Source organism: Sinocyclocheilus anshuiensis, unplaced genomic scaffold (genome assembly GCF_001515605.1).
Source record: "Sinocyclocheilus anshuiensis isolate Anshui unplaced genomic scaffold, SAMN03320099.WGS_v1.1 scaffold1549, whole genome shotgun sequence".
Taxonomy (NCBI): domain Eukaryota; kingdom Metazoa; phylum Chordata; class Actinopteri; order Cypriniformes; family Cyprinidae; genus Sinocyclocheilus; species Sinocyclocheilus anshuiensis.
In genome coordinates this window covers 5,857-32,555 of record NW_015538373.1, presented here as the reverse complement: position 1 = coordinate 32,555, position 26,699 = coordinate 5,857, and the positions used below count along the sequence as shown (strand labels likewise).

Sequence of the window (26,699 nt, the reverse complement as noted above, 5' to 3'; positions counted from 1 at the left end):
TGTTGCAGCAGCTGTCCGGGTGGCTGGTCTCAGACGATCTTGGAGGTGAAGATGTTGGATGTGGAGGTCCTGGGCTAGTGTGATTACATGTGGTCTGCGGTTGTAAGGCCATTTGGATGTACTGCCAAATTCTCTGAAACACCTTTGGAGACGGCTTATGGTAGAGAAATGAACATTCAATTCACGGGCAACAGCTCTGGTGGACATTCCTGCAGTCAGCATGCCAATTGCACGCTCCCTCAAAACTTCTATCTATCTATCTATCTATCTATCTATCTATCTATCAAAGTAAATTATTTATCTTACAGTATGGTCACTGAATCTGACAGGTCAAATTTACAGCTACCAAAATATGTTACCCTTCTTTATTTCATAATAACTGACTAAAATGTTAAATAACGTGTCTCATGTCATGTCGGCTCCTCCCCTTTCTGTTTTATAAAGCATATTAATATTAATATCTTTAGAGATGCAGTAGTGTCACTGATTTTGACAGGTCAAATTCATAGCTACCGAAATGAGATACCCTTCTTTATTTAATAATAACTGACTAAAAAGTTAAATTAGGTGACTAATGTATTGTTTCAGTTCCTCTTCTTTCTATTTTATAAAGCATATTGATCTGATATTGATATCTTTATAGATACAGTAGGGTCACTGAATCTGAATGTCAAATGTATAGCTACTGAAATGTGATGCACCTCTTTTTTTATAATAATTGATTATAATGTTAAATAAGATGACTAATGTGATGTGTCAGCTCCTATTCTTTCTATTTTATAAAGCATATTGAAATCTTTATAGATACAGTAGAGTCACTGAATCTGACAGGTCAAATTCATAGCTACTGAAATATGATACCCATATTTGTTTCATAATATCTGACTATAAAGTTCAAATAAAGTTAAATTAGGTGACTAATGTGTTGTTTCAGTTCCTCTTCTTTCCATTTTATAAAGCATATTGATATGATATCAGGAACTTTATAGATACTGCAGGGTCACTGAATCTGACCGGTCAAATGCATAGCTGGCAGAAGGAGATACCCTTCTTATAATGTATAATAATAGTGATTCTGATGAACAGGGTGCTGTACTGTGGAAGGGTCATTCATTCCGGGGCCTCCTTGGGCCTCACTGTACATGAAACAAGCTTATGTCTGGAGAAAACAATCAATACAGATGTCAGCCAATCAGAAACTACTTAAACTTTGAGAACCATTTCTCAGTTCTTAGGTTACTTTTTTTTTCAAAATACTTCATGCAGTTCTTATTATCAACTTCCAGCTTGGCAAAGCAGTACATTTCACATCCAAAATGCACTAAAATACCAAAACACTTCATACATGTCACAGATTAACTTATTCTTCCATAACACTAGCAACACTTGTGAGTTAAAAAGTCTTTATACAGTCTGCATTACCAGCATGAATCTTTGCCAAATTTCACCTCCAAAACTCACTCAGTCCTACAAAACACTTCATATTAGTCTCATATTAGCTTGTTCCACCATAACACTGGCAACAATTCTCACTCAAAAAGCATACATTGTCAATTATAACAGACTGACCTAAAAACACTAACAACAGGGAGCATTACATAAATTATGAACTTTTATCTTTGAAGTTTGAATGATTTTTCAAATAAAATTTACTGTAGAATAAGAATAACACCTATCCACTTTATTGACAACAAGAATCAGAAATGCTGCAGTTTGTATTCTTTGCATATAGAACTTTAGTAGTAAAAAAAAAGAGTAACACTTTAGCATAGGGACCAATTTTCACTATTAACTAGTTGCCTATTACTAACATATTGGCTGTTAATTTCTACATGACCATAATTCTACATCCCTACTCAATATCTAAACTTAACAATTACCTTACTATTAATAAGCTTAATTAATAAGAGTTAATTGAGGCAAAAGTCGTAGTTAATGGATTGTTAATAGTGAGAATTGGACCTTAAAAGAAAGTTTTATATATATATATATATATAAGGTGATATATAAGGTGAAACAAAGATCCCTGAAATTCCAAGGCTGCAATAATAATTTAAAAAGTAGTTTAATCACTGTGAGGGTTCTAGTCCTCCCCCTCTCCTATATTTGGCCACAAGTTCCCATCGACCTCATATCGTATGTCTTCTCTGGTAATGCATCTTGGAAAGTGCCTTCTGGAAAGTCTAATCCAACCCAGGCAGTCTTCAGGAGAAATGTCTTCACACCCCACATTCATTACATCCAGTAAAGTAATCTGGTCATGTGGATGGTGGTCATATACCTTCCACCTCCACTATTTTACGGGGTTTAAGAAGGGGACTGGAGGCTAGAATAATACTGACATACTGGAATGTGCATTATCCAACACAACAATGAAGGTAGGGGTTTGATGCCCCTTTCCTTTTCTCCTCTGCTGTGACAAGTTGATTATGCAGGTCATCCAGAAAAGAAATGAGCCTCTCTGTATTGTAGGGGCCAATGAGTCAAGTCAAGTCAAGTCAAGTCTGCTTTATTGTCAATTCTTTCACATGTACAGCACATACACACAGAGAATTGAAATTGCGTTACTCTCAGACCCTTGGTGCATACAGATAACACTAACAGTAGAACATAAATACAGATAGATACAGATTAAATATAAAATACAACTATACAAATATACAAATAAGGTAAAATGTAAAAAAATAGACAGATAGACGCGACGAATACGTACAAAAACACTGCGACTCACAAGACAAAAAACACGAAAACACCTTTCTGTCGGGAGAGAGAGAAGCCGCAGTGTGTGAACGCGCCGCCATCTTGAGTAAAATCTTTGTGGATGAAGCTGGATACAAACTACAATGAGTAGTTTGTGTGACAGCAAACCATCACTGGACACTGCTGCATACATTGTGATGTTAACTCCTCTCTGGCCTGGGACATCCCGGTCACTGTCAAATCGCTTTACTTCTCCTGCAGCGTGTTTTCGCCAGGTTGAATCCAGCTTCATCCACAAAGATAAAAATGCAGTTCGCCTATCTCCTTTACTCTCTAAAATATATATTTTTACAGTAATTTGCATCATATATAACGATGTATGTACCCTGTTTGGTTACTAACAGACATCTTACTCAGTTATGCTGATTCCTGAGCACAGTAGCTAGACCACCACTGTGGCTAACGGACCTTGGGGAATTATAAAGAGAATCAGCTCTCCAGGATTTAGCCAGGTCTCTGTCAAGAATAAAAAGTCCAAGTCCCTGGAACTAAAAAAAAAGTCATTCAAAATGAAAGATTTGTTAGATAGAGACCTGGCATTAAGAAATGCCATATTAACAGGTGAGGAGGGAGAATGAATTCAGACGCAACAGTTCCAAAGTATAAAAATAGCCTACATCCTAGTAATGCCGAAGCACAGCAAACGAATAATGTGAGTTTTGCCTAATGAAAGGCCAATCCACTAAATCTGCAATAAAATTAAAAAATATTAGCCAAAACCAACTTATCTACACAACTTGGCTAACACCACGAAGCCAAAGGGCCAGATTTACTAACAGCTTGCGCCAGGTCAAATCATCTTTTGGCATTAAAATAGTAGCCTACTATCAGGATTTACTAAAGATGCACAGTGAAGAATTATGCTGCATCAACACTACTGCTGTTCCTGAAACCACGCCTTCTTTCTTTGCGTGCATATTTGGGCGGCATTATGCTAATATTTCCACATAGTGACGTAGATGTGGGGGCGTGTTAGAACGAGCCGTTTTAGGAGGGCGTGGTTGACTCTTAACTTTTATAAAGAATATCTCTTTGGATTTGAGACTTTAGTCTTTGCAACTTTACAGATCTTCTTTATGCACCAAGAGCTTGTAACACTCCAAAGAGAAAGGAAAAATTGAAATCGCATCATATGACCCCTTTAACTTCAAGAATGAGCAAGTGGTGTCAATGAGTTTAAAGTGCGGGGATCGAAAAAACAGCAAATTGGATGAGAAACTGCGATCTATAGCACAATGAATCACGAAATTCAGAAAGAGTCACAGAAAGACAAATGTTTTGCTGAAAAAATGCACAATACACAATCTTCCAACCTAGGATTAGGTCATTATGTACATTAACAAGAATTTGGGACAAATATAATGTAATTTAATGGAAAATGATGTGAGTGGTGTTGAGGCACTCTGTGGTGCGGCAGGATTATGAACAGCGCCCGGAGTCGGGATCCGCGGACAGTCGCCGGTGTGCATACAGTCATGGAAAACAATATGTGGGAATTTTAAAGACGTGGTGCGGCGCGGTGCAGGGCTGCACATGTCGTCCGGTGTGCGACCGCCTTAAGGCTGGATAGCCTCTTGTTTCAGAGGTGGAATTGTCAAAGATTACTTTTAGAAGAGGACACTGTAAGCTAGGCTGGTAGTTTTTTCCCCTGACGAGGGTATCGGGGGAGAGGGCCTAGGCTCAAGAGTCACGGTTCGCTACTTACCGCTTTCAGAAATGCAAGTAAATAGCCATTGTGGTGATTGGTGAACGTAATTGCATGTGTGGTTTAATGCTTGAGATGGCCAGCACTATAAAAGAGTGACTATATAAAAAAAATGCTTGTTTGAGGATATTTTATTCACACAGCACATACTACAGGAGTAGATAGATTCTTAGAACAGCGCAGTGTACTACTGACAGTCGATAAGGAGAGAACAAACTCTATCAGTCATGTTTAGAAAAATAGTGTTGTTAAAAAAAGTATAAATTAGACCTACAGCTGAAACAACTTAATACACAAAATCAGAAGAAAAAAAAATATGCCTGTCAAAGACAAATGTAGGCTGGACTATAATAGGGGGGAAAACCTCTCAAACAAACAGAAAGAATGATATTACTAATTGTTGCACATCCATAAATAGTTGTGATTAAAACAGTGTTTTATACTTTCAGAGATTAGTATTTGTCAACACAAATTTGACTGCTGCTCAGAAGCATTTTGCATTTGACCAGTTTTCATGTTTCCTCAAAAATGTACACATTCGTACAAGGGAAAAAAAAAAAAAAAAAGGAAAACCTTCATGAAGTCTTACATATTCATAGACTGAGTTTATCAAAATAGCTGAAATGCTTGAATAGAAAACAGAGGTAAGATGTTTGGAGACTCTTTGCAAAGACAGTTTTCTGAGACACTTCTGCCCTCTTGTGCTTACAGAGAAAGACGACAATATTCAGCAGCAGCTGTTTCTATTTCTGGGCCAGGTTTATCAAAGTCGTTTTTACATATGAACATGTCTGCACATGCTAGCCAGTATCATTATCTGTATTTTGGGGTATGAGAGATGCCAAGTCCGATGAACATGCGTGTCCCTGCTCTTTTTCTCTTAAGCAGATCAGTTTTGTATGAGCTAAGCTCTTCAGCAATTCAGGCTCTATGGCCACGCGTACATACTGGAACTAAATACGGTTGTTACTCCTGAGTGCTTATTTTGCATTCAGACCGATCGGAACTCTTTCCCACCTCCTACATGGGGGAAAAATGACAGGAACGGCGCTTAAAGTTGGACATCAGTCAGGTTAGGTTATGTAACTACGATCTTTAAATGCATTTGTTCAAAGATGGCGGTGACTGACGAACATAGCGCAACATTAAGTTTACAATGTGGTATACAAAGATGTATATTACACAAATGTATAAAAGAGTGAAAAATTTAAGGGGGTCTGAATACTTTCCGTACCCACTGTATATATATTTGTTTTTTTGCTTCTCGTTGTATGTTTTTTAAAGCTAACCCAAGCATTTAGTGTTCAGTACTTTTGTTGATGTTGTTTATTATTGGTGTGTGAACACGAGATGCTTACATTGAGTCATGGCGCCATCATTATGGTTCAGGGCTACATTTGACAGTGACGTGTGATTGACCTGAAGGCATTGAGGTTGGAAGCAGGATATTTCAGTTTCCCGCCTTTGACTTCGTCTGGAACAAGGCATTAACAATTCTCCGGTAGTGACAACAACATTAACATTAAATTCAAATAGCTCACACAGAAGAAAGCACAGGAAAAGAGGTATGTGTCTTGACTCATTCCTACATTTTGACACGTCTTTCTCTATGGCAAAACAAACCTAATAAAACCCCAAAAAGTGTATGTTGCTCACATTTTTAGTGACCTTACTTGGAAACCCAAAAGCACAAAGTAGGTTATAATAAGCAGAAAAGACAACATCTCAAAGAGCGTGCTGTTTAAAAGCATCTAACAGCAAGTGATCAGCGGTGGTTTAGGTAAAATCGCACAACACAATGTGTCTTTGGGTCGCTAATCTTTGGTCAAACATAACGGACACCAAATAGGTTAAACTGTTGTCAAACACATTTCTCGTTCACAGCCATGAGACGCCCAAATGAGTGTTTGCCGTGCTTATCATTGCAATCCAAAATTCTGTGGTGTGTACTTCAGTGTTTGGGATTAACAACTGTATTTACTAGCATGTGTGATGCTCAAACTGTCTTGTACCTACAACAGAGGAGTGCCTATAATGTATTCAAAAGTCAGTCCCCTTCTACGTAGAGCAAATATTGCTTGTAGCCATAGGAACAGATAATGATAGTCAATAGACTATAAAAGGATTTCAAGGACTTCAGATTTTTTTAGGGACTGTTCATATATGTGGGTCAAGAACTCTCCGGTTCCATCCATGCCCCCTCCCTCCCTCATTGGCCTATTTCCTAAATACTGTTTTGTCTCACTCTCTCTCTCACTACACAATACCACCATTTTACATAACCTGAGAGAGGTTGACAGCCCTAAGCGCACACCTCATGCTAACCCCTTTCAGTGATGTGATAGACTTACTCCACTGCCATTTCAGTCCTACAGCATAACTCAACTCTCAAAATTTGGTTGTGACTCCTGAAAATCTGCCAATCACTATTGTTACATAATGCGGCTGTCATACTTTAATAACAGATCTGCGCATGAACAAAACCTTATTTAGCACTCAATAGGACTGACAACAGTATTCTGTTGTTGTGTGAACGTTTACTATGCGTTTGTAGATCTCTGCCACTTTATTAAAGAAAAAAAAAAAGTAAAAAAAACTCATTGTCTGCATGCATATCTGTATAATCACACAAATATGTTCAAGGCATTACAAGACAAACTATATAATACTAAACCACATCTCTCCTTGGAAAAACTACTGCAAAATACTTTTGAAGATCATTTATTTTTATCATGGAAGTGAAAATTGTTACTTCTGTTCGTTTACTAGAACAATTTGAAATAAACAGTTGTTTAAAGGCATTGGAAATTTAGGAGGGCGAAACCGTTATGAGGAAGCATGAGTATTATGAGATAACTACAAATCTGTTTGGAAATGGCAATTATTCACAATCACAAACTACTTTTAAAAGATACTTTGGTCCTAATCTAGGCAATGTTTTCTCTAGTTAATGTTATCTCTAATCTAATTACCTGCTGCAGATAAATGATGAAAATAATGATGAGGAATCCAGTGCATAAATAATGAAATATTTGTTTAGCTTTATCCTCTTAAAAATGCATTCAAACAATGATGAAATTAGCTGCCTCTGTTCAAGGAGGTTTGTACTGAGACAGTGAGAGACAGACAGTTTCTGCATTTCATAGCCCTATTCCCACTTTTTCAGAGACATGAACTGGAAAAAAAAAATGAAAATCAGATCTACTGGACCAGAACACCGCACAACATCAGATCATTCCTATACAGTGGGGAAAATATGTATTTGATCCCCCTGCTGATTTTGAAAGTTTGCCGACTTACAAAGAAATTAAGGGTCTGTAATTTTTATGGTAGGTTTATTTTAATGGATAGAGACAGAATATCAACCAAAAAATCCAGAAAAACCACATATAAAGGTTAGAAATTGATTTGCATTTCAGTGAGTGAAATAAGTATTTGATCCCCTACCAACCAGCAAGAATTCTGGCTCCCACAGATTGGTTATGTGCCCATGTGGAACACCGATTAGTCCTTTCACTTTAAGAAGCTACTCCTTAACGTCAGCTCATTAGGTGTATAAGACACCTGTCCGCACCATCTGTATCTTCCATTCCAACCTCTCCCACCACCATGGGTAAGACCGAAGGGCTGTCAAAGGATGTCAGACACAAGATTGTAGATCTGCACAAGGCTTGAATGGGCTACAAGACCATCAGCAAGAAGCTTGGTGAGATGGAGACAACTGTTTGTGCGATTATTCGGAAATGGAAGAAATACAAAATAACCATCAATCGGCCTTGGTCTGGAGCTCCGTGCAAGATCTCGCCTCATGGGGTAAGGATGATCATGAGAAAGGTGAGGGATCAGCCCTGAACTACACGGGAGGAGCTTGTTAATGATCTTAAGGCAGTTGGGACCACAGTCACCAAGCAAAATATTGGTAACACACTACACCGCAATGGACTGAAATCCTGCAGCGCCCGCAAAGTCCCCCTGCTCAAGAAGGCACATGTACAGGCCCATTTAAAGTCGCCAAAGAACATCTAAATGATTCAGAGAAGGTTTGGGAGAAAGTGATGTGGTCAGATGAGACCAAAATCGAGCTCTTTGGCATTAACTCGACTCGCGGTGTTTGGAGGGAGAGAAATGTTGACTACAACCCAAGAACACCATCCCTACAGTCAAGCACGGAGACGGAAACATTATGCTTTGGGGCTGTTTTTCTGCTAAAGGTACAGGACGACTTCACCGTACTGAGGTGGCAAATGGACGGGGCCATGTACCGTCAAATCTTGGACGAAAACCTCCTTCCCTCAGCCAGAACACTGAAGATGGGTCATGGATGGGTCTTCCAGAATGACAATGACCCGGAACCGCAGAGGCAACAAAGGAGTGGGGCTCAAGAAGAAGCACATTAAGGTCATGGAGTGGCCTAGCCAGTCTCCAGACCTCAATCCTATAGAAAATCTGTGGAGGGAGCTGAAACTTCGAGTTGCCAAATGACAGCCAAGAAACCTTAAGGATTTAGAGAGGATCTGTAAAGAGGAGTGGATCAAAATCCCTCCTGAGATGTGCAAACCTGGTGAACAACTACAAAAAAACATCTTGCCTCTGTGCTTGCCAACAAGGGTTTCTGCACCAAGTACTAAGTCATGTCTTGCTTGGGGATCAAATACTTATTTTACTCAATGAAATGCAAATCAATTTCTAACCTTTATATAATGTGTTTTTCTGGATTTTTTAAAATTGGTATTCTGTCTCAATACATTAAAATAAACCTACCATACGAATTGCAGACCCTTTATTTCTTTGTAAGTGGACAAACTTACAAAATCAGCAGGGGATCAAATAAATATTTTCCCCACTGTATACTTCCATGACCCGATATTATTGGGGATCCAATCTTGGGGTTTAAGTGGCTGTTTCAGGTATTGCAGATTGTATTGTATAAGGAAATGATCCCAGTGAGCTGTAATGGAAAAAAAAGGCTGCTACAGAGGTGCAAGGCATCAAAGTCAGCTTGACAGTATAACTTCTGCTACGGAACATTTATTGCAACGTTATTGTGAGAACTGACAAAATAAAATAAAATAAAATAAATAATTGCAAAACCACCTATATGACCCTAGTATAAATTTGAGTTCTGCTGGCCTTACACTCCTGAGGCTTAACAAGAGCTTAACACACTCGAACCGGTTAACTGAGATTACTGAATCAGGGCCTGCCTACAACTACCTCTACAAGCTTGATCTGCCCTCTGATAAATCACTAAAGAGAGGTATCGTTCGGATGTCACAGCAAAGAGTGTTTGTGTTTTTTATAAAGGCGTAATTGCAAAGAAATGGCTTTTTCTAAGTACCCCGTTTTTTCCTTCACTAGATGGAAAGTATGTTGTGCATGATTTCAATAATCCATCGACCGAATTTCAGAAGGATTCCACAGAAAGAAAAGACAGATGGATGAACCATATACTGATAAAAACACCATCACAATTTTAAGTGGTAGTTCAACTGAAACATCGAAAACACAAGTTCACGTCCTTGTCCTCGGGCAAACTGTATCTTCATCAAGTTGCATCTGTTGCCACTGCCAATGCCAAGCTACTGTATAGTCTGAAGGGGTGTTTGTGAATTAGTTGTAAATGTACCTTTCCTTAGTAATCTCTATAATGTGCCTCATTGATAGACACTTACTGTAAATCAGATTTTTGGAAGGGGTAAAGTGAAGTGACCAGTATATCTGATTCAAAAAGTCTCCATTTCAAACAGTCTAATGGTGCCATTAGCTAAAAGCCCTGAGCAGTCTCAAGCAAAATTACTCTTGATGAAGACCAGCTTGCTCATCTCCTCCGCAGTGACCTGCTGCTTTCTCTTCATAGCTAAGGTCTGCTCGCAGATGCTCACGCACTCTCCATGTACAGCTACAGCCGGTACAGCCAGCAACCACAGCGCTAACCTCGACAGCCTGGGGTATCTGTCCATCACTGAACTCCAGTACTGCAACAGGTCACCTGTGCCATTGAAAAGTGGTTCGCCGAGGTACTGGAACAACTCTTTTCGTACCTGTGGCTCTTCAGCATCACACGATGGCCTCTCCAATCCACAGTCCAGGCGGCCACGCTTGGGTGCTGACGGTCCTTCACTATCCCGCTCGTCCAAAGACGTACCCCCAGAACCACCGCTTCCGGCTTCCCTCATATTAGCAGCCATGTCACACACCCTTGAGATAATGTCCTCGTGCTGGTACGCAGGGACTGGCCGCAGCTTCAGCTGTGGATCCAGGATCATTGCGACTTGATGGACACGTTCCACTTTGAAGTTCTCCTTCAGGGCTTCCAGGAAGTAGTGGCAAAGCTTACTGCCAGCACCCGCTTCACCGGCTTTGGAGGTGAAAAGTTTTTCGAGACGGAGGTAGACGGGAAGGACGTGTTGGAGCGTGGGGCAGCGTTCCACACTCAGCTCCTGTGCTGCCTGTCTTAGCGGTGCAAGCAAACATGCAAGCGTGCCAAGCAGGTGCTTGTTCAGGCCTTGCAAGAGCGGCACAGTGCTCTTTGAACGGCCGTACGCTTCACAGGTGGCCTCAAAGTTCTCGTGAACCTTGAGCAAGGCCTCTGCAACTGCATCCCAGCAGGGCGGTGCGGCAGGCTCTTCCGCAGCTTTCCCTTCATGACTGAAGCTGGTCGTCGCAGCAATGTCACGACAGGTAGCTAGAAGCTCTCCTAGTTCATGGAGCCCTCGTGCTTGCAAGCTGCGGCGACCGAGAACAGCCTGAACCGTGGCTGTTAGAGAGCAACCTGCGCAACGAAGGCCAATTCCGGTGCGACCGCAAAAGGCTAACGAAGACAAGCGTGGCTCTGTCACGTAGACTGTTCGGATTTCTGACATGACAAACTCTGACAGAACATTCTGGACCCAGTGGTGTATCTGCTCAGGACTCTCCCTTAAAGAGGCCTCCTTGAGTCCCAGCACATAGCGTCGGAGTCGCACTCCCTCTACTTGATACGCTGTCAGCAAATAGCAGGAGTCTGGTCCTATAGTCTGGGAATGGCAGGTCACTGCAATACCCAAGGAAGAGTTGGACCCCAGGGCGCAGGTAACTTTCACTTTGACCTGATTGTACATACGGGGGAGCTGTTTTAATGCCAGCGAGCTCATATCTCCGAGGGCTTCACGAATGGAGTAGGCCCCATTACGTGAACCTGTGTCCACCAGGGTCTGCGCAAGCTTCAGGAAGTCTTTGCTGCTGAGGACGCCAAGAAGGCCGAGGTCTACGCACATTACTCTCAGCAAACGTTCAGCCACTTGTTGTCTCTCCTTTTCTGGAAGTAATCTGTTCTCTGCAAAAGCAGAATGAGACACATAAATTAGGCTAAGTTATCTTTACGAGTTAACTGACTCAACAACTGCAACCCATCATATAATCAAAACCAAAAATATAGTTAAAAATTGCTGAGACACATACAAGTGTGGCACTTTTTCCTTTTATAAATCTGTAAATAAAACTCAAGAAGTGCATGCTGTGGATTAATCTGAGCCATCCCTGATTCCCAAATAAATGTAGAAAATCAGCAAGAACACCTGCATTAATTTACTTTGTAACAAATATTAACTTTGAAAATTGAGCAACCATAACAAAGTTACTAACAACAGCAGTCGAAAAACATAGTAACTGGTTAGCTTTAATAGCTTTAATTTACTGGCCCAAGCAAATAATACACTTAATTGAGTGTGTCGTGAATCAAGTGTGAATGGATTCTGGTAATGCTGGTAAGAAAGAACTCACGAAAAGACGGTACGTGGTTCCTCTGTTGTGCCGGCTGAGGAGATTTCCACATCTGCTCCTGTGTAGCCACAGGCGCTTGGCAAGGCTTCGGAGACTCATCTTTAACATGGTTCTCATTATCAGCTAAAAGGGGATTAAAACAGAAGGAAGAAAAGAAACACATTATGTACTCATTCTTGGGAAAAGCATAGGTATTCAATGAAAACCAATAAGAGAAACACATTGAGGGGTGAAAACAACTTACAAATGAGAATGATCAATTGATCAAGTTCCACACAGAATTAACAATTTTCAGATTTTCTGAGATGATTTTGACAGAAAATCTGTGGAATTGACCTGAGCATTCTAAAATAGCCCAAGAGGGTCCCCAATGACCAATAATTTTGCATGGCTTTTCCATTAGTTTTTGTTTGGATTTCATTTCAAGCCTGTTAAATGTTTTGTTTAAAAAGTTGTGAGCCACAATTTTGTTTTCTTTTGACTGCAGAAATTTCCAAGACTTTTGTTTGGCTTGAACCTTTTGGAGCTCGTTGACTTTCATAATATGGAGCTAAAACATTTTTTTAATATATACGTCTGTGTTCCGCTGATGAAAACATCATACGAGTTAGGTCTTTTTTTTTGATGACAATGGGAACCCTGTTAAACAAACAGGTATGCTGGGAGTGTGAACTTGACCAAATGAATGACTCCATGCACACCTATGAATAAGTGATGAGTAAAGATGTTCAATTTACTGATCATACAGAGCAAAAAGCACATAATGCAGTCTGTAAAAATGTGCCCTTTGCATAAAACTGTTACCCAAGTGGTGATGCAAAGAAATAATGTAAACAAAACAGAGTGAGTCCAAATTTGGATGAGCTCACAGCTGAAAATGTTTTCATTTTCTGGGATCACTCACCAGCATGGGACTGCATGTGCTCCAGGAGGTTGTTGTAGAACTGGAACTGAATTCCACAGGCTCCACACGTGTAGGTTTCTGGAACACAACGTCCAGTTTCTCTCAGAACACAGAAATGTTCTCATAACAGCGTAACCGGCTAGCCTCACATCAGAGCACTACATACAGCTAACACATTTAGGTCAGCGTCAGGCATTCAGGCTAAAGGTTTTTACTTTAAGGTTTTAACAAACCTGCAAGCCATGCTAATGGCACAAAATGGGCATGAATGACGTCAGTCATGATTTACAAAAATAAATAATATGGACTATATGAAACATGAGAAGAGTGATATCAAGTGAATAATGAAAAAGGTAAAATGGATTTCCAAAATACATACTCTGAGGACTGGGACGGGAAGAATAAGTCCGGCTGTTTGGAGTATCTGGAAGACAAATAATTCATGTTATTTTTAACCATGAGTACACTTCCATGCAAAGCGCAACCCTTTATAGTAAAGGTTTCAAAATTAATACAAAGGCCCTAAAAAAGTATTAGAGCACTTAAAACCTACTGTATCATATTTGATATGCAAATTTTGAAGGCCTCTAAATTATCAAAACTTTACTGAAAAACATGATGCACCCAATCTACTACATGCCTTCTGTCATCAGATTTTATACTTTTTATAGTATTTTAGTTTTAGTGAAGTAAAAGGCCTTGTAGTAAAGTTGTGAAAATGTCCACCTTTTGATCGTGGTACATGTTTTTTTTTTTTTGCTGTGAAATTTTTGGTGATTTCTATGAAGTAAGTGTAAGAATAACTTTTATATGGTTATTAGTAATATTTTAAGATGAACACTTACTGGACGGAAGCACATTAGGTTTACTTAATATTTTTTTTCATCAAATATGATCATCAGGCTTTTGAGGAACGTTTATTTGTTAATCTCTCAATCGTCATTGTATTGCACTGCATCTTACTAAGACATATTATTGGGAATCACACAGTGACAACTGATATGTATATACATTTTATGTAAATAGTCTGATGCAAGTTGATCCTATTGATTTACATTACAAACTATCAAAATGTAATATTTTTGACAATATAAAATATCAATCAGCACCTGCACTGAATGTCATATTTGTGCTCATTTTGGGCTTCTGAATCAAACTGAGTTTTTTTTTTTTTTATGGAATGCGAGATCCATATTCTCACTATATCATACTATATGAGCCATAAAAGCCTGATGTATCAAATATGATACTCAAAAACATATATTTTTAGATTTTTTTACGACTTTTTCGATTTTGTTGAAATGTTCAAAAAACTGTTTCATTTAAACAATTGATTTTTTTTTCTGATTATCATTTTATATGTCAGGCTTTACAGGGTTAAAAATGCTTGAATGTTTTTCATTGGGTATGAAATATAAAAACAAGCGGCATCTGCAAACAAAATGATGGTAGGCCGACCTTTGTCGTCCCTTCTACAGAAAAGTGGGAAGTTTTAACATTTTGATGATACATGTGTATGTGTGTTATTTTAAATCTTCCATTTGCGGGAACAGGCTCTCATTCTTGTGATGTTTGCAGTGATTAGGTGTAAATGGTTGTGTATGAGTAGTGTAGCGTTATTCTCTGCTCTAGTGCACTTATGCATTCTGTGTGTTAAACTTCACTGCTGTGGTGGACAATTCAAGCTCATGTTTAAATAGAAATCTCATTTTCTAGTTTGTAGGGCTGCAACTTCAGTTGAAACGATTAGACCAGTCTGCCAAATGATGAGCTGTCCTTTCATAATTTAGCACATTTCTGTGTGGACTGTTTAATGAATCTGCTACAATGCAATACAGCTTTGGCAAATGAAAGTTTGTGTAACACAAACTATACAGGAGCGCACAGTGAACCCTCAACCAGTTAAGCAAACAGTGTTACTCAATTCACAAGCGAAGAGGTTACCCATTCATAAAAGGGGTCATTATAGATGTAGAAAGCATTGAAAAGTACCATAGAAAACAGTAGAGCCCGACCGATAATATCGGCAAAACGATATGAGCCTGTTGCCGATATATCGGTATCGGCGAATATGCCGCCGATATGAAATTTTTTTTACAGAACATATAACTCAGATAAAATGCTTGAAATGGTGTAATTACTTTGTTTGTCCAGCAGAGCGCGCTCCATTGTTTGCTACGTTTAATTGTTTGCAAACTTTGAACGGCCATATCTCCGTAACGGCGCGGCGAATCCGCACCAAATTCAGGGGATCCCTTCAGCTCGAGGAACCCCTGTAATCGAGAGTACGTCTAGAGGCCCGCTTTCGAATGAGACCACCCCCGCGTCGTTAGCCCTCGGGATTCGGGAGTTACGGGTGGTTAAAATCAGTGAATGAATGTTCCAAGGTGAAATAAACTTTAACAGAATAAAGCTGAATGGAATTGAATTGAATTAAAGTTGAAAAAACTTCAACTTTACTGTTCAGTGCACTGATGTCAGACTCATTTTGGATAATAAAGTTTATTGTTAAATTGTTAAATGCCCTGCCTCCATTATGTATCTCTGTCACGTCATTATAAGTGTTTGAACACCACATTTGAGTGATCATTGCAAAAAAAATATGTTTATGTATATATTCTGTTTATGTATATACTGTATTCTATATATAGTGTCAGTCAAATGTGTGGACACATGAATGGGAAAGTGTCTAAACTTTTGACTGGTACTGTACTATAATCACAAAGAATATCGGCCGATATATATCGATATCGGCCTTTTTTTTTTTTTACTTCCTAATATCGGTATCGGCCCCAAAAAAACCCATATTGGTCGGGCTCTAGAAAACAGGCTGTTGAATTTCAGTTGGAAACACTAAATTATGACTGTTTTGAAGCAGTCAACCTTGACTAACATTATAAGAAAAAGAAAATGTTGAATATGTGCTCTTTAAGAGACATTGTAAAAAGTGTAGAAATCTCGAAAGTGTAGAAAGTGTAGAAAAAGTGTAAAGACAGTTTAGTCTTAGCAGAGCGCATTACTATACAAAACCATTTTCCAGTAAAAACATCTATACATCCTTAAACATGATAAGAAGCAAAAGATACGCTTAATTTGAAGGGAAAACAAGTTTATTTTTTCCCGTCATTTTTGGAGGTCGGTCTGCGGAGAGATGCTGCAGAGCTTTGATTATGACAGTAAAATATCACTGTGAGCAAAGGGCAAACACTTTACGAGACTCAAATATCAAAGGTGAAAGATTTCAAAGATTTCAATGTCTCTTACCACTTGAGTTCTGGGAATTGTTGATGTCAGCACGACTGGACTGGCCTGACTGGCTAGACATTTTCCCTTCCATTTTAAGACCGTAATTTCCTTCTGCAAATGCAAAAATCAAAGCAGCTTAAATAATACATATCAGTCAAAGATAATAAATATTGAAATGCTCATTTCGTCCTTCTTAGTGCATCACTCAAAACAAAACAGGCACTTTCCAAGAATAGGGAAGAAATGGGATTTTTAAATAATTTCTCTCTGATTTGGATAAATTAAATAATGGAGAATAATGGAGAAATTAAATAAAACAAAGTGTTCCAAAAGCAGCGGTTCCTTGACCAATACTTTCATTTAAGCTTATATCATTTTATAACTCCCAAATAATTAGTGCTGGACTTCATTCATTAGAGTGGCAGATTTAATCTATATGGGTGTATCAAAAGCAAAATAGTTTAAAATCATTCTGTTTATTGGGCCAGTTGTCACTCACACCAGTACGTGTTTATTGCTTATATATTCTTATGATTGCATAGAAAATGCTGTATGCACGTAGGTATTTTAGACCCTTGCTTTCAAGCCCAATGTGGGTACCTTATTCATGGACAGTGCCAACCAACCAAATACAAAAATAGTGGTAACATATTTGAGAATAATGATGGTGATGGGCATTTATAAGCATCACAGACAAGTGATACGTTCTTATATTGCTACATTTCTGGCAATGACTATGCCAATAGTAGAGATAGTCTGAAATGTTTCTAATGCATAAGATTAACCGCCCAACATCTCTCACTGACAATTAATCATAAGTATCCATAATTAATCATTAAAAAAAAAGCATGCTTTACTGCAATCAACCATCTCACATCTCCCAGCAAAACCACGACTCTAGAAATTCTCATTTAGAATAATCAGTCACTTTGAAACAAACTGACATTTAATTCTGGTGGCATCGCTACAGTCTCTCTGACCCATTTCTATATTTTCACCATACTTTAAATAGCTTTCAATGTCAAACTCCTCTGCACATCCTCAATGCAGGACTAAGAGATAAATGAGAGGAGAGAAGGACAAATATAATAAGAGAGACTTTACAGCGAACACCTCAGCAGAGCGCAATAACAATTTGAGATCCTGTACAATTTATTGCAGACAGATTGGGTAAGTTTTACAACAGAAATTATGATCATCTTGGTAAATTAAGTTACATAGTAGTTTTGTGAACAAGCTTCCACCATCTCCATATTTAATTATTAGAGCTTCCTTTACTGTGAGTGTCTAATCTATAACTTCTACACGCCTCTATTAATCTATGAGCAGAAACCTGCCATAAACAACACAAGACACTGGTAATGAAGTGAGAACTTACTCATTGGAGCGTGAAGAGCCACATGTTCCTGATAGGGGTTGAAGTATTTGTACTGTTTTCCACAGTACTCACACGTGTAGCTTCCCGTTTCTGCAGAACACAAAATACAGTAATTAGTCAACATGCAGTTATTAGTCAAAAACACATTACCGCCGATAAACGTAACGCTTCTGAGATACATTTTTCCATTTGAACCATGAAGACTTATTAGTATCAGATCTCTGTTTCTTAAAGCGGTAGTTCACCAAAAAATGAACAAATTCGGTCATCATGACTCACCCTCATGTTTGTCCATACAATTCAAAACTAGATCCCACCGGAGGGAACAAAAAAAAAAAAAAAAAATTGATAGAAATGTACTCACATGGGTTTGCAGTCACATGAGTTACATGACAGAATTATTATTTTTCGGTGAACTATTCATTTAAGCCAGTTATTCTCATCCAAGGGGTCATGATTTCAAGAAAGACAAAATAAGCATTAAATTAAACTTAAATAATCAATATATTACTTATTTAAATTCAACTCTTCAGCAATATTTTTTTTCTCCTTTGAAGAACCAGGGTTCCCACTTTCTTGGAAAACATGGATATATGAAGTAACCCAATTTTAAAAGTGTGCTTTTTAGACCTGGAAAAGTTGTGAAAATTAAAAAAAAAAAAAAACACACACACACTTGATGGGCATTTTTAAAATGATTATACATTTTTGCATTTATGCTAAGCTCTAAAATATTTTAGAGTGCTTCCAATTCTGCTGAACTTAAATTCTAACAGGTAGAAATTGTGAGCAAAATAATATATATTTAAACATTATCCTTAAAATAAAATAATAGAGAGATAGAGAGATAGAGAGAGAGAGAGAGAGAGAGAGCGAGAGAGAGAGATTAGGGCTGGGTAAAAAAATATCGATATGTCGATTATAATCGATTCTCAGTTTTACGAAACGATATCGATTCTTAAATCCCAAAAATCGATTAGTCTAGCCTGTTTTCAGTTAATGGAGGAACATTGAAGGGCACCTCCCATCCAATAAATGGCAATAAGCATTGTGCTTTGGTACTTTTAATATGAAAAAGTCTCAGATTTCAAATTCTGTCCATTGTATTGCAGTATTCAAACAATAAATGCCATTGTGGCGCTGTTTTGTGGAGTGATCGCTGTAGCGCGGCCCGCCTGAGTTCAGTAAAAGCAGCAGGTACAACTTTACAATCCGTATCCTGTCTCATGTAATCTCTCAATCAGTGTTTCAGCCGCGCAAAGACGTAAATATTACGGCTTGTAAACAATGTCACGTAATGTCACATTTACCTCAGAAAAAAACATTCGGTGACCATAAACTCATTAGTCAGCTAGAAAAATAAACTGTAGAGAGGAGCATTTTGCTAAATATATGCACCGTATAATATATTTATTATAAATTTTACTGTTCTTCAAAGTTGAATTTATATTTTGTTATGATAGCCACCATCTAAATGTTTATATTTAAAAAAAAAACGAATTGAAGTAGAAATATTATGTAATTGTAACTTTTATTATAAAAAAAACTTCATTAAGTGTAATTTAAGCAGTTGTATAGCCTAATAGTCAGTTTTAACCTTCAATGTTATAGTAATGTAGTACCAACTGACTCTTATGTATATTTTACAGCATTAGTTAAAAGATTTTTTTTTTCCGTGAGAAAATTTTGCATGTGTACCAGATATATATCCAAAATAATTGATATTAAATCGAATCGAATTGGGAATCGAATTGCAAGCTTGTGAATGAGAATCAAATCGAATCGTGAAACTTGTCAAAACCCAGCCCTACAATATATTATTTTCATATCAAACAATATTGGTATTCATCACAATATTCATTTGCTATTAATGGGGAAGGAAATGCTTTCCACATGTTTGTTCGATCTTGAGAATGAATGTAAACATAACTTGTTCGTTCAGAATTAAACTCCACAGAGTAAGATAACTTTTAATTTGGGGCCTCATGAAATCGGTTTCATTTTCCCCTAAATGATGTTTTTTTTTCTTTTCTGGATTCTTTGTTTTATGATTGAATATGAATTTATCATCAAAAAGTGTGTCTAATGAAATGAATTAATACAACTTGAAATGTAATTAAATGAAAATATAACAACTAATTAACAACAAGACATTGCATTTCAGATGCTGCACAACAAAACTGTATCATTTAAAACATGGATGAAAAAATATCTCGGGTGTATGACATTCCTAATTTAATTATTACCTTGAGCAATACATATTAGTATACAATAGTAATACATTTCTATCACAATTTCTTCAAATTAAACCAGACTTTTATTTTGACGGTTTGTTGTGAATGAGTTTGACGACAGTTTTTCTCAAGTGAAATGCTGGTGAAGTGAGTCTCAGGGCAGCTCTGGAGATGAAGTTGATGTCCTCATATATTGAGATGGCAGACGCTGAAAATACCGTTAGAATCCCATGTGTTTGCATTTGCGTAGTAGACGAAAGCAAAGTCCCTATGAAGGAAAGTCTGTTCACTCGGCGGCCTTTTTTGCAACGGTTTCGAGCAGCTATTTCAGGCATCCAAGACCAAGTCCTATCTACTTGAATGGGAAAAACAGATATCTCAAAAACTGCTTGCCAAACTCACATTTAAAATACATATTTAAAATCAGCAACAAAAACTGACATCAACTGCCACATAAATGTTACTTCTTACACTCAAGTAGAGTTAAAAAAACAACAACCAACACGCATTGTGCACGTCTCAGGACACTGACTGATTCTGGGGCTTTTAGACTAATCAATATCGAGTAAAAATATCCAGAGATTATCATTGTATTCACATACATTTTATTGCAATCTTGATATAATATAATATAATGTATCGCCCAACTCCTGGATGGAGGTCCCATAATGCCAGCTTCTGACACAACATCAAAGATGAAAGAAAACCATTTTAAGAACTCTTACTTGGTCCCATTTTCTGGTAGGATTCAGTCTCCCCTTTAAGGTCTTCTACTGGTATCACATGGTCATATGGATCTGGACAACACAACAACAAGTAAGCCTTTTCATCTTAAAGCACAGTTGGAGTCTCAATCTTGTATTCAAGACCACATAAAATCACTGGTTCTCCCACTGTGGGTCTTAATAATGATGTCATGTCATTGGTGATAGCAATGTTATAAACTAGTATTTTACAAAGAATGAGATAAGGCTTTTATGAGAAGGATTTGAGGGTATAATGTATCAATAGCTCCTCAAACACCATTTTAGAAAATTCACCTTTCATGTTTTGGAAAATGTTTTGTAGGATCAAGATCAATCAAGAGAAAGTCTTTAGTGTGTTTTTTTTTGGTTGGGTTATTGTTCATTAGAAAGGTTTTTGGTCAAAGTACTATTGACAATGTAAAAAACATAGCTTGCTTCATATTTTCCCCTTTAAATTGAGGCATTTTCTCCCCACAAATACTGTACAGAACAGGACCAGAAACTTTTTTTTTTTCCTTTTTCAACAAATGATCAGTGCTCAACCTTCAGAAAATGTTGACTGTCAATTGAAATGTAGTATGTTGGAGATCAAACTAAATATAAAATGTATTGAGGTTTGCGGTCTTTAAAATACAATATAAATTTGGAATTTTGCAAACCTTTGATTTTGTCAATGTCAAAAAAAATGGGACATGTATAAATACAGTATCATTTAATAGTAGTGCTGTCAAAATTAACGCAATTAAAAAATATTTAACGCAATTAACATGTGGCAGAGCTAGGGTTGGCCACCCCACTCACAACTGCTGCTTCGGTCTCTTTTTTTCTTGACAAGAATTGCATTTTTTTTTTTGACGCAGAACGTCTTTACGAGCACATCAAATCGGAGACTTTTCAGACACGCACTCCAACTTCGCTTCAGTGCCAGGCGCTAGACAAACGAGTGCGGAAAATATACAGGTGACGAGGAGCTTCAGTACAACAACAGTGAACTGCGGTCAGATGAGATGTTGTCAGGCCATATGTCAGTAAAAAACTATTTTCCTGTCCTGTCAGCCGATATACTGCGCTCATAGCACGTGCTCTTCAATGAATGCACAAATGTGGCCTGGCTCGCTGTAGCCTGTATCATTTCATAATAAAGTGCAAAAGAAACGACGAGCATGCAATGTCATAGTTATGTCCTCAGTTGACTCATGAAGTTACCAAAAAGGCAATTAAAGCTGCCTTAAAATTGTGCATGTATGTAAATATTTGTTATATATGAGTCAGATTTAAGAACATGTCTCTTTCAAAACTGTCCTGGAACAGCCCAGCACTGTCTCCCTCATCAACACACCCGATTCAACTCGTCAGCTCATTAATAGAGACTTTGGGTCAGAATAGATAAAGAGATGCGTGTCAGATCTGCGTCATGTTCAGCAGCAGCAGCTCTTAAAGCAGCCAAAATAATGTAATAACCAGCTGCTGTGATGTCTGTTCATCAAAGAACAAAATAATAAAAAAGAGCAAATCAATAACTTTTGTAGCTTTAAGGACTCATCTATATTTTGTGTTTGATTACTTTATTCAATTTCTGTATATTTAATTTTCTACTTGCTGAAGGGCACAGGTAGATAAACATATTTATTATAATGGGTTTATGTGAAGTTAACATAAATTAGAAGTTATTTTTGAAGTCTAATAAATGTTAAAATGTATAGTTCTCAATTATACTGTAATGCTGAATGGCTATAGTCAATGGTTAAATATTAGGGGAAAAAATTCATAGAGGCATCAGTAGTATTGATACTTGCCTCCAGTCATAAAAAAAAGATGCCATTAAACAAATATAAAAAATATGCTGTCGTTATGATGTTTCTACATTAATTTGAAGATTGAATGTGAAATTATTGCAATATAAAAGTATATTTAAAAACTTGAATGTTAGGTGGGATTAATCGCGATTAATTTCAGAAAAAAATTGCAATTAATTAGTTAATATTAATCGATTGACAGCACTACTCAGTGGTTAACTAGTTATAACTAAACTAAACAAAAACGTTTGCTTGATCCTAGTAATAATAATGCATTTTTTTAAATGGGTGAAAAGTGTTAACATAATATTTAAATTAGTACCCCTATTATTAGTTTATCAACAAAAAACATTGAATTTGTGCTCATAAAATGTTAAAATAAATAATGGGAGTACCCATTTAAGTAATAAGCAACGGTACCCATTTTTGTGGAAAGTGCCTTGAAACATTATTGAGTGATTTAAATGAAGACTTGTGATCGATTGAACAGCAGCCATGTGTTTACTGACACAAACAAAAACAAAAAAATAGAAATCACACACAATTTGGACGTATTACAAATCAAGGGAATACACAGCCTCACCATCAACTGCATGGAGGTCTCGGTGCTCCTGAAAACAGCTGTAGTACTTGTATTTTTTCCCACATACGTCACATGTATAGCGGAAAGAACCTGGATTAGAAAACAAAGACTTGTATGAACAGCAACTTGAGAGATCATTATCTGATGAGATGTTGGGAAGAACTCTAGTCCGCTTTTTTCCACAAAGTTTAACCCACTTAATTTAGAAAATTCCAGGTCAATTACACAAAAAATCTGCCCCATGAATAAATGCTACTCACTATTGATTCCCAGAGATGCTCCTTCTCCAGAAGCAGCAGCCTCAGTCTCTGAACAGCAAGAACCCACACAAAATACAGACACATATATAAATTTCTAATTAAATGTCAAATTTGATGATTTGGATTTCAGCTCCTTAATGATTCCAGTTCAGCACTTTTAAGGAAGCATTCATCACCCAATAACTAAACTACACTTCCATTCCAAAATAGAACCTGAAACTTTTTTCCAGCTCAGTGCTCAACCTTTAGAAAATGTCAACTAAGATTTAATATGTTGGAGATCAAACTAAACTTTGATTTTATATGAGGTTTTATACGACTTATAAAAAATATACATTTGCAAACCTCAAACTGCGTCAATATAAAAAAAAATGGGACATGTCTAAAAGTAGTACCATTCATAAACCATAATAAAGAAAAACATTTGATTGATTCGAGTAGTAATAAAATAATGTTTTTTGAAATGTGTAAGAGGTAACAGCGTTACCGTTAAAGTCATAGGAGACCAATTTGTATTCTGTTTGTGGAAAGTGCCTTGAAACACTTATTCAAGGTTCATGATCTTAGATCAAAGATTCATTAACTGACTCATATGCGTCATTTGTTTCTGAATCTGATGTTCGGTGTTGCATGTAACCAGTCAAGACAATGCAATGGAAAGACATGTTGTCTGTTTATTATCACCATATTCTTTCAAAGTACTCGGTCACAACTCAGCTAAAACAATTCATTTGCAGTTCTGAATACAAACTAGTTTATGACTCTCAACCCTACAGAACTTACAACCATCTTATTCAGATTCAATAGGTCAAGACGCACCTGTGTGAGCTCGGACATGTGTCTGAAAGCAGTTGTAGTACTTGTACTTTTTGCCACATACTCCACAAATGTAAGAGCCTGTAAGAGAAAGGACAGAAAAAGGAAATATCAGACAAAAGCATTTCAAGTGTTAGTAAGGTGCATTGCATTGAGTAATTACATTTTTAGGCAGGTCTACAGTTTACGGTTCAATATAAGCCTTGTGCTCAGAAAAAAAAAAATAAAAAAACAATGGAAAAGGAGGAGATGGAGACTTCAACTTGACAACACAGCACATGAAATTTTCCTGCTCAACTAGGCCTATATTTACATATCTGATGACTCAATATGTGCAATGTATCTTTCTTCCTTAAGGTGGCACTGTTTGATACACAATGATGACGTGACGTTTCACTCATAATTTCACGTTCACGTCTTTCTTATTTGACATGCAATAACTCATATGTTATAAACTGCACTGAGTAAATACAGCTGGATAAAACAAAACCTGTGTCCGTCTTCATTTCAGACTGCAAAGCAACAAAATGTGATTCTTTTAAAGGGGGTGATTCTTTTTCATCTTGTGATCGACACAATGGATTACGTTGATTTCAGACTCATTTCAATCGGGAGCAATCGGGACTTGTCATGTTCCACAATCTGAGCATGTTTCATTAACTTCATACGTTTGTATATTCTAGGCTACATGTGCGTCTGTGGAGTGACTGCGCCATCTGACCAATCACAGCAGTGAGGGCTCACGGAAAGGAGGGGTTTAGAGAGACTGACTCTTTGAACTGCTTCGCACGAGTCATTTACGAATCATTTAGAAATGAGGTAAAATTAAATCTATTTTTTTTGAAAACTAACGTGTTTTTTGAACTTGCATGCATGTAAACCTATTTTAGGAGACTCATAAAACAATATTAGCAACCTTAAAAATGGCATAATAGGGGCACTTTAAAATAATCACATTTTGTGTTATAAGATTTTATAATGGATGTTATAAGCTGCACAGAGTAAATACAGTGGGATAAAACAAAAACTGTCTTCATTTCAGACTGCAAAGCAACAAAATGTGATTCTTTTAAAGGGGGTGATTCTTTTCTATACCCACTGTATCTTGTGATCGACACAATGGATTACGTTGATTTCAGACTCATTTCAATCGGGAGCAATCGGGACTTGTCATGTTCCACAATCTGAGCATGTTTCATTAACTTCATACGTTTGTATATTCTAGGCTACATGTGCGTCTGTGGAGTCTCATGTTTATTATGACTCCAGGGATATCTTTAGATCTGAGTGACCGGAGTTTTTTTTTTGTTTTTGATTTAAGAATGTTTTATGAAGTTACAAGCAAAAACAAATAAATTAATAAACAAATAAATGCCACATCTGTATATTACAGGGCTCTACAGTGCGACCATTTCAGTCGCATTTGCGACTGAAAACTACTGCGTGCGACTATGAAAAAATATTTAGGAGCACCAGCGCGACTGCCCAGATCTTCATCATAGGCAGTTTGTTTCATTTTTAAAGTATCTTTTCAGTTCTTTAAATCATTTAATATTTCTATATTCAACATTTTTTAAAACATTAATCTTAACATGAATTTATGGATTTAATTGCACTCATGCCACCTCTGATCCTCATTAAATGTCTGAAAATACACCTACATGCCACTTTTGTTTCTTCTGTGGCCACCTCTGTACAAATTAATTTTAATACTGATTCATTTGATTAGTAACTTATTATTCTTATTCTACTTGTTCTTATTCTGTAGTTTTAATAAGAATTTTTATCAAATATAATTTTAAAAAAATTTGACATAAAAGATTACATACTTTTAATAAAGTTAGAAAAATGCCATTACAAAGGTAAAAACAAAATTCCACTGTAAATCACTTTAAGGAGTCAAATATCACCTCGTAATGGGAAGGCAAAATTTTGATCAAATTTTGGATTATTGATTAGATATTGATTAAATTTTTTAAGTGCTCCTAAAAAGAAAAATAAGCGCAGAGCCCTGTATTATGTACAATAGGGGTGGGGAGGGCTACCTTGTGTTTGAGAGTTGCGAGAGCTTCCCAAAACCACGCAGATCTCAGCAGGAATGTTGCCATCACTCGCTTTGCCGTTACTGGCCACAGACTCAAGAGACGCCACCTCCGTCTTTACGCTCACTGAGGGAAGCTTTGGAGATGTTGTCGGTACCGCCTGTGTGGCTCCAGCCTCTGTGGGGACAACAGCCGTGTCCTTCGGCTCCTGGCTGGGGTTCGGCACCTCCTGACAACTCATGACTCCAGGTCTGCTCAGAAGGAGCTAAGGGAACTGCAAATGACAAAAAACAGGAAGAGGATTTTAAGTTCCCAGAGAGCTCAAATAAATACTTTAAATATTTGTACATGCATTATATTTAAATATATGTGTATTTGTACATTTATTATATATGTTTAAATGTATGTAAAATATCATTTATATATATATATATATATATATATATATAACTTCATGTCTTGTAAACT

General features: G+C 37.3%; 1 protein-coding gene across 2 annotated transcripts; it reads right to left on the bottom strand.

The window, feature by feature from the left end:
* Positions 1-9,280: 9,280 nt before the first annotated feature.
* On the bottom strand, positions 9,281-26,501 carry LOC107683755 (zinc finger protein 618-like). Of its 2 annotated transcripts, XM_016479814.1 has the most exons (11): positions 26,235-26,501; positions 24,193-24,270; positions 23,374-23,421; positions 23,114-23,203; positions 20,714-20,785; positions 17,755-17,844; positions 16,395-16,487; positions 13,510-13,554; positions 13,131-13,208; positions 12,227-12,349; positions 9,281-11,780 (listed from the first exon to the last, which is right to left on the bottom strand). In XM_016479814.1, the coding sequence occupies exons 1-11, from the start codon at positions 26,470-26,472 to the stop codon at positions 10,249-10,251; spliced, it is 2,487 nt and encodes an 828-aa protein (XP_016335300.1). In that variant the 5' UTR covers positions 26,473-26,501; the 3' UTR covers positions 9,281-10,248. The 2 variants fall into 2 exon arrangements, with proteins under 2 accessions (XP_016335300.1, XP_016335301.1); XM_016479815.1 differs by lacking the exon at positions 13,131-13,208.
* Positions 26,502-26,699: the final 198 nt, after the last annotated feature.

What these genes read in the sequence shown, in the direction of transcription:
- LOC107683755 (XM_016479814.1), bottom strand. Translation starts at nt 26,472, where the DNA reads ATGAGTTGTCAGGAGGTGCCGAACCCCAGCCAGGAGCCGAAGGACACG. An exon ending in AGCATCTCTGGGAATCAATA is followed by an intron (nt 23,204 to 23,373) that starts GTGAGTAGCATT and finishes TTTCTAATCCAG; the next exon opens with GTTCTTTCCGCTATACATGT. An exon ending in AGACCTCCATGCAGTTGATG is followed by an intron (nt 20,786 to 23,113) that starts GTGAGGCTGTGT and finishes TGTGTTGTCCAG; the next exon opens with ATCCATATGACCATGTGATA.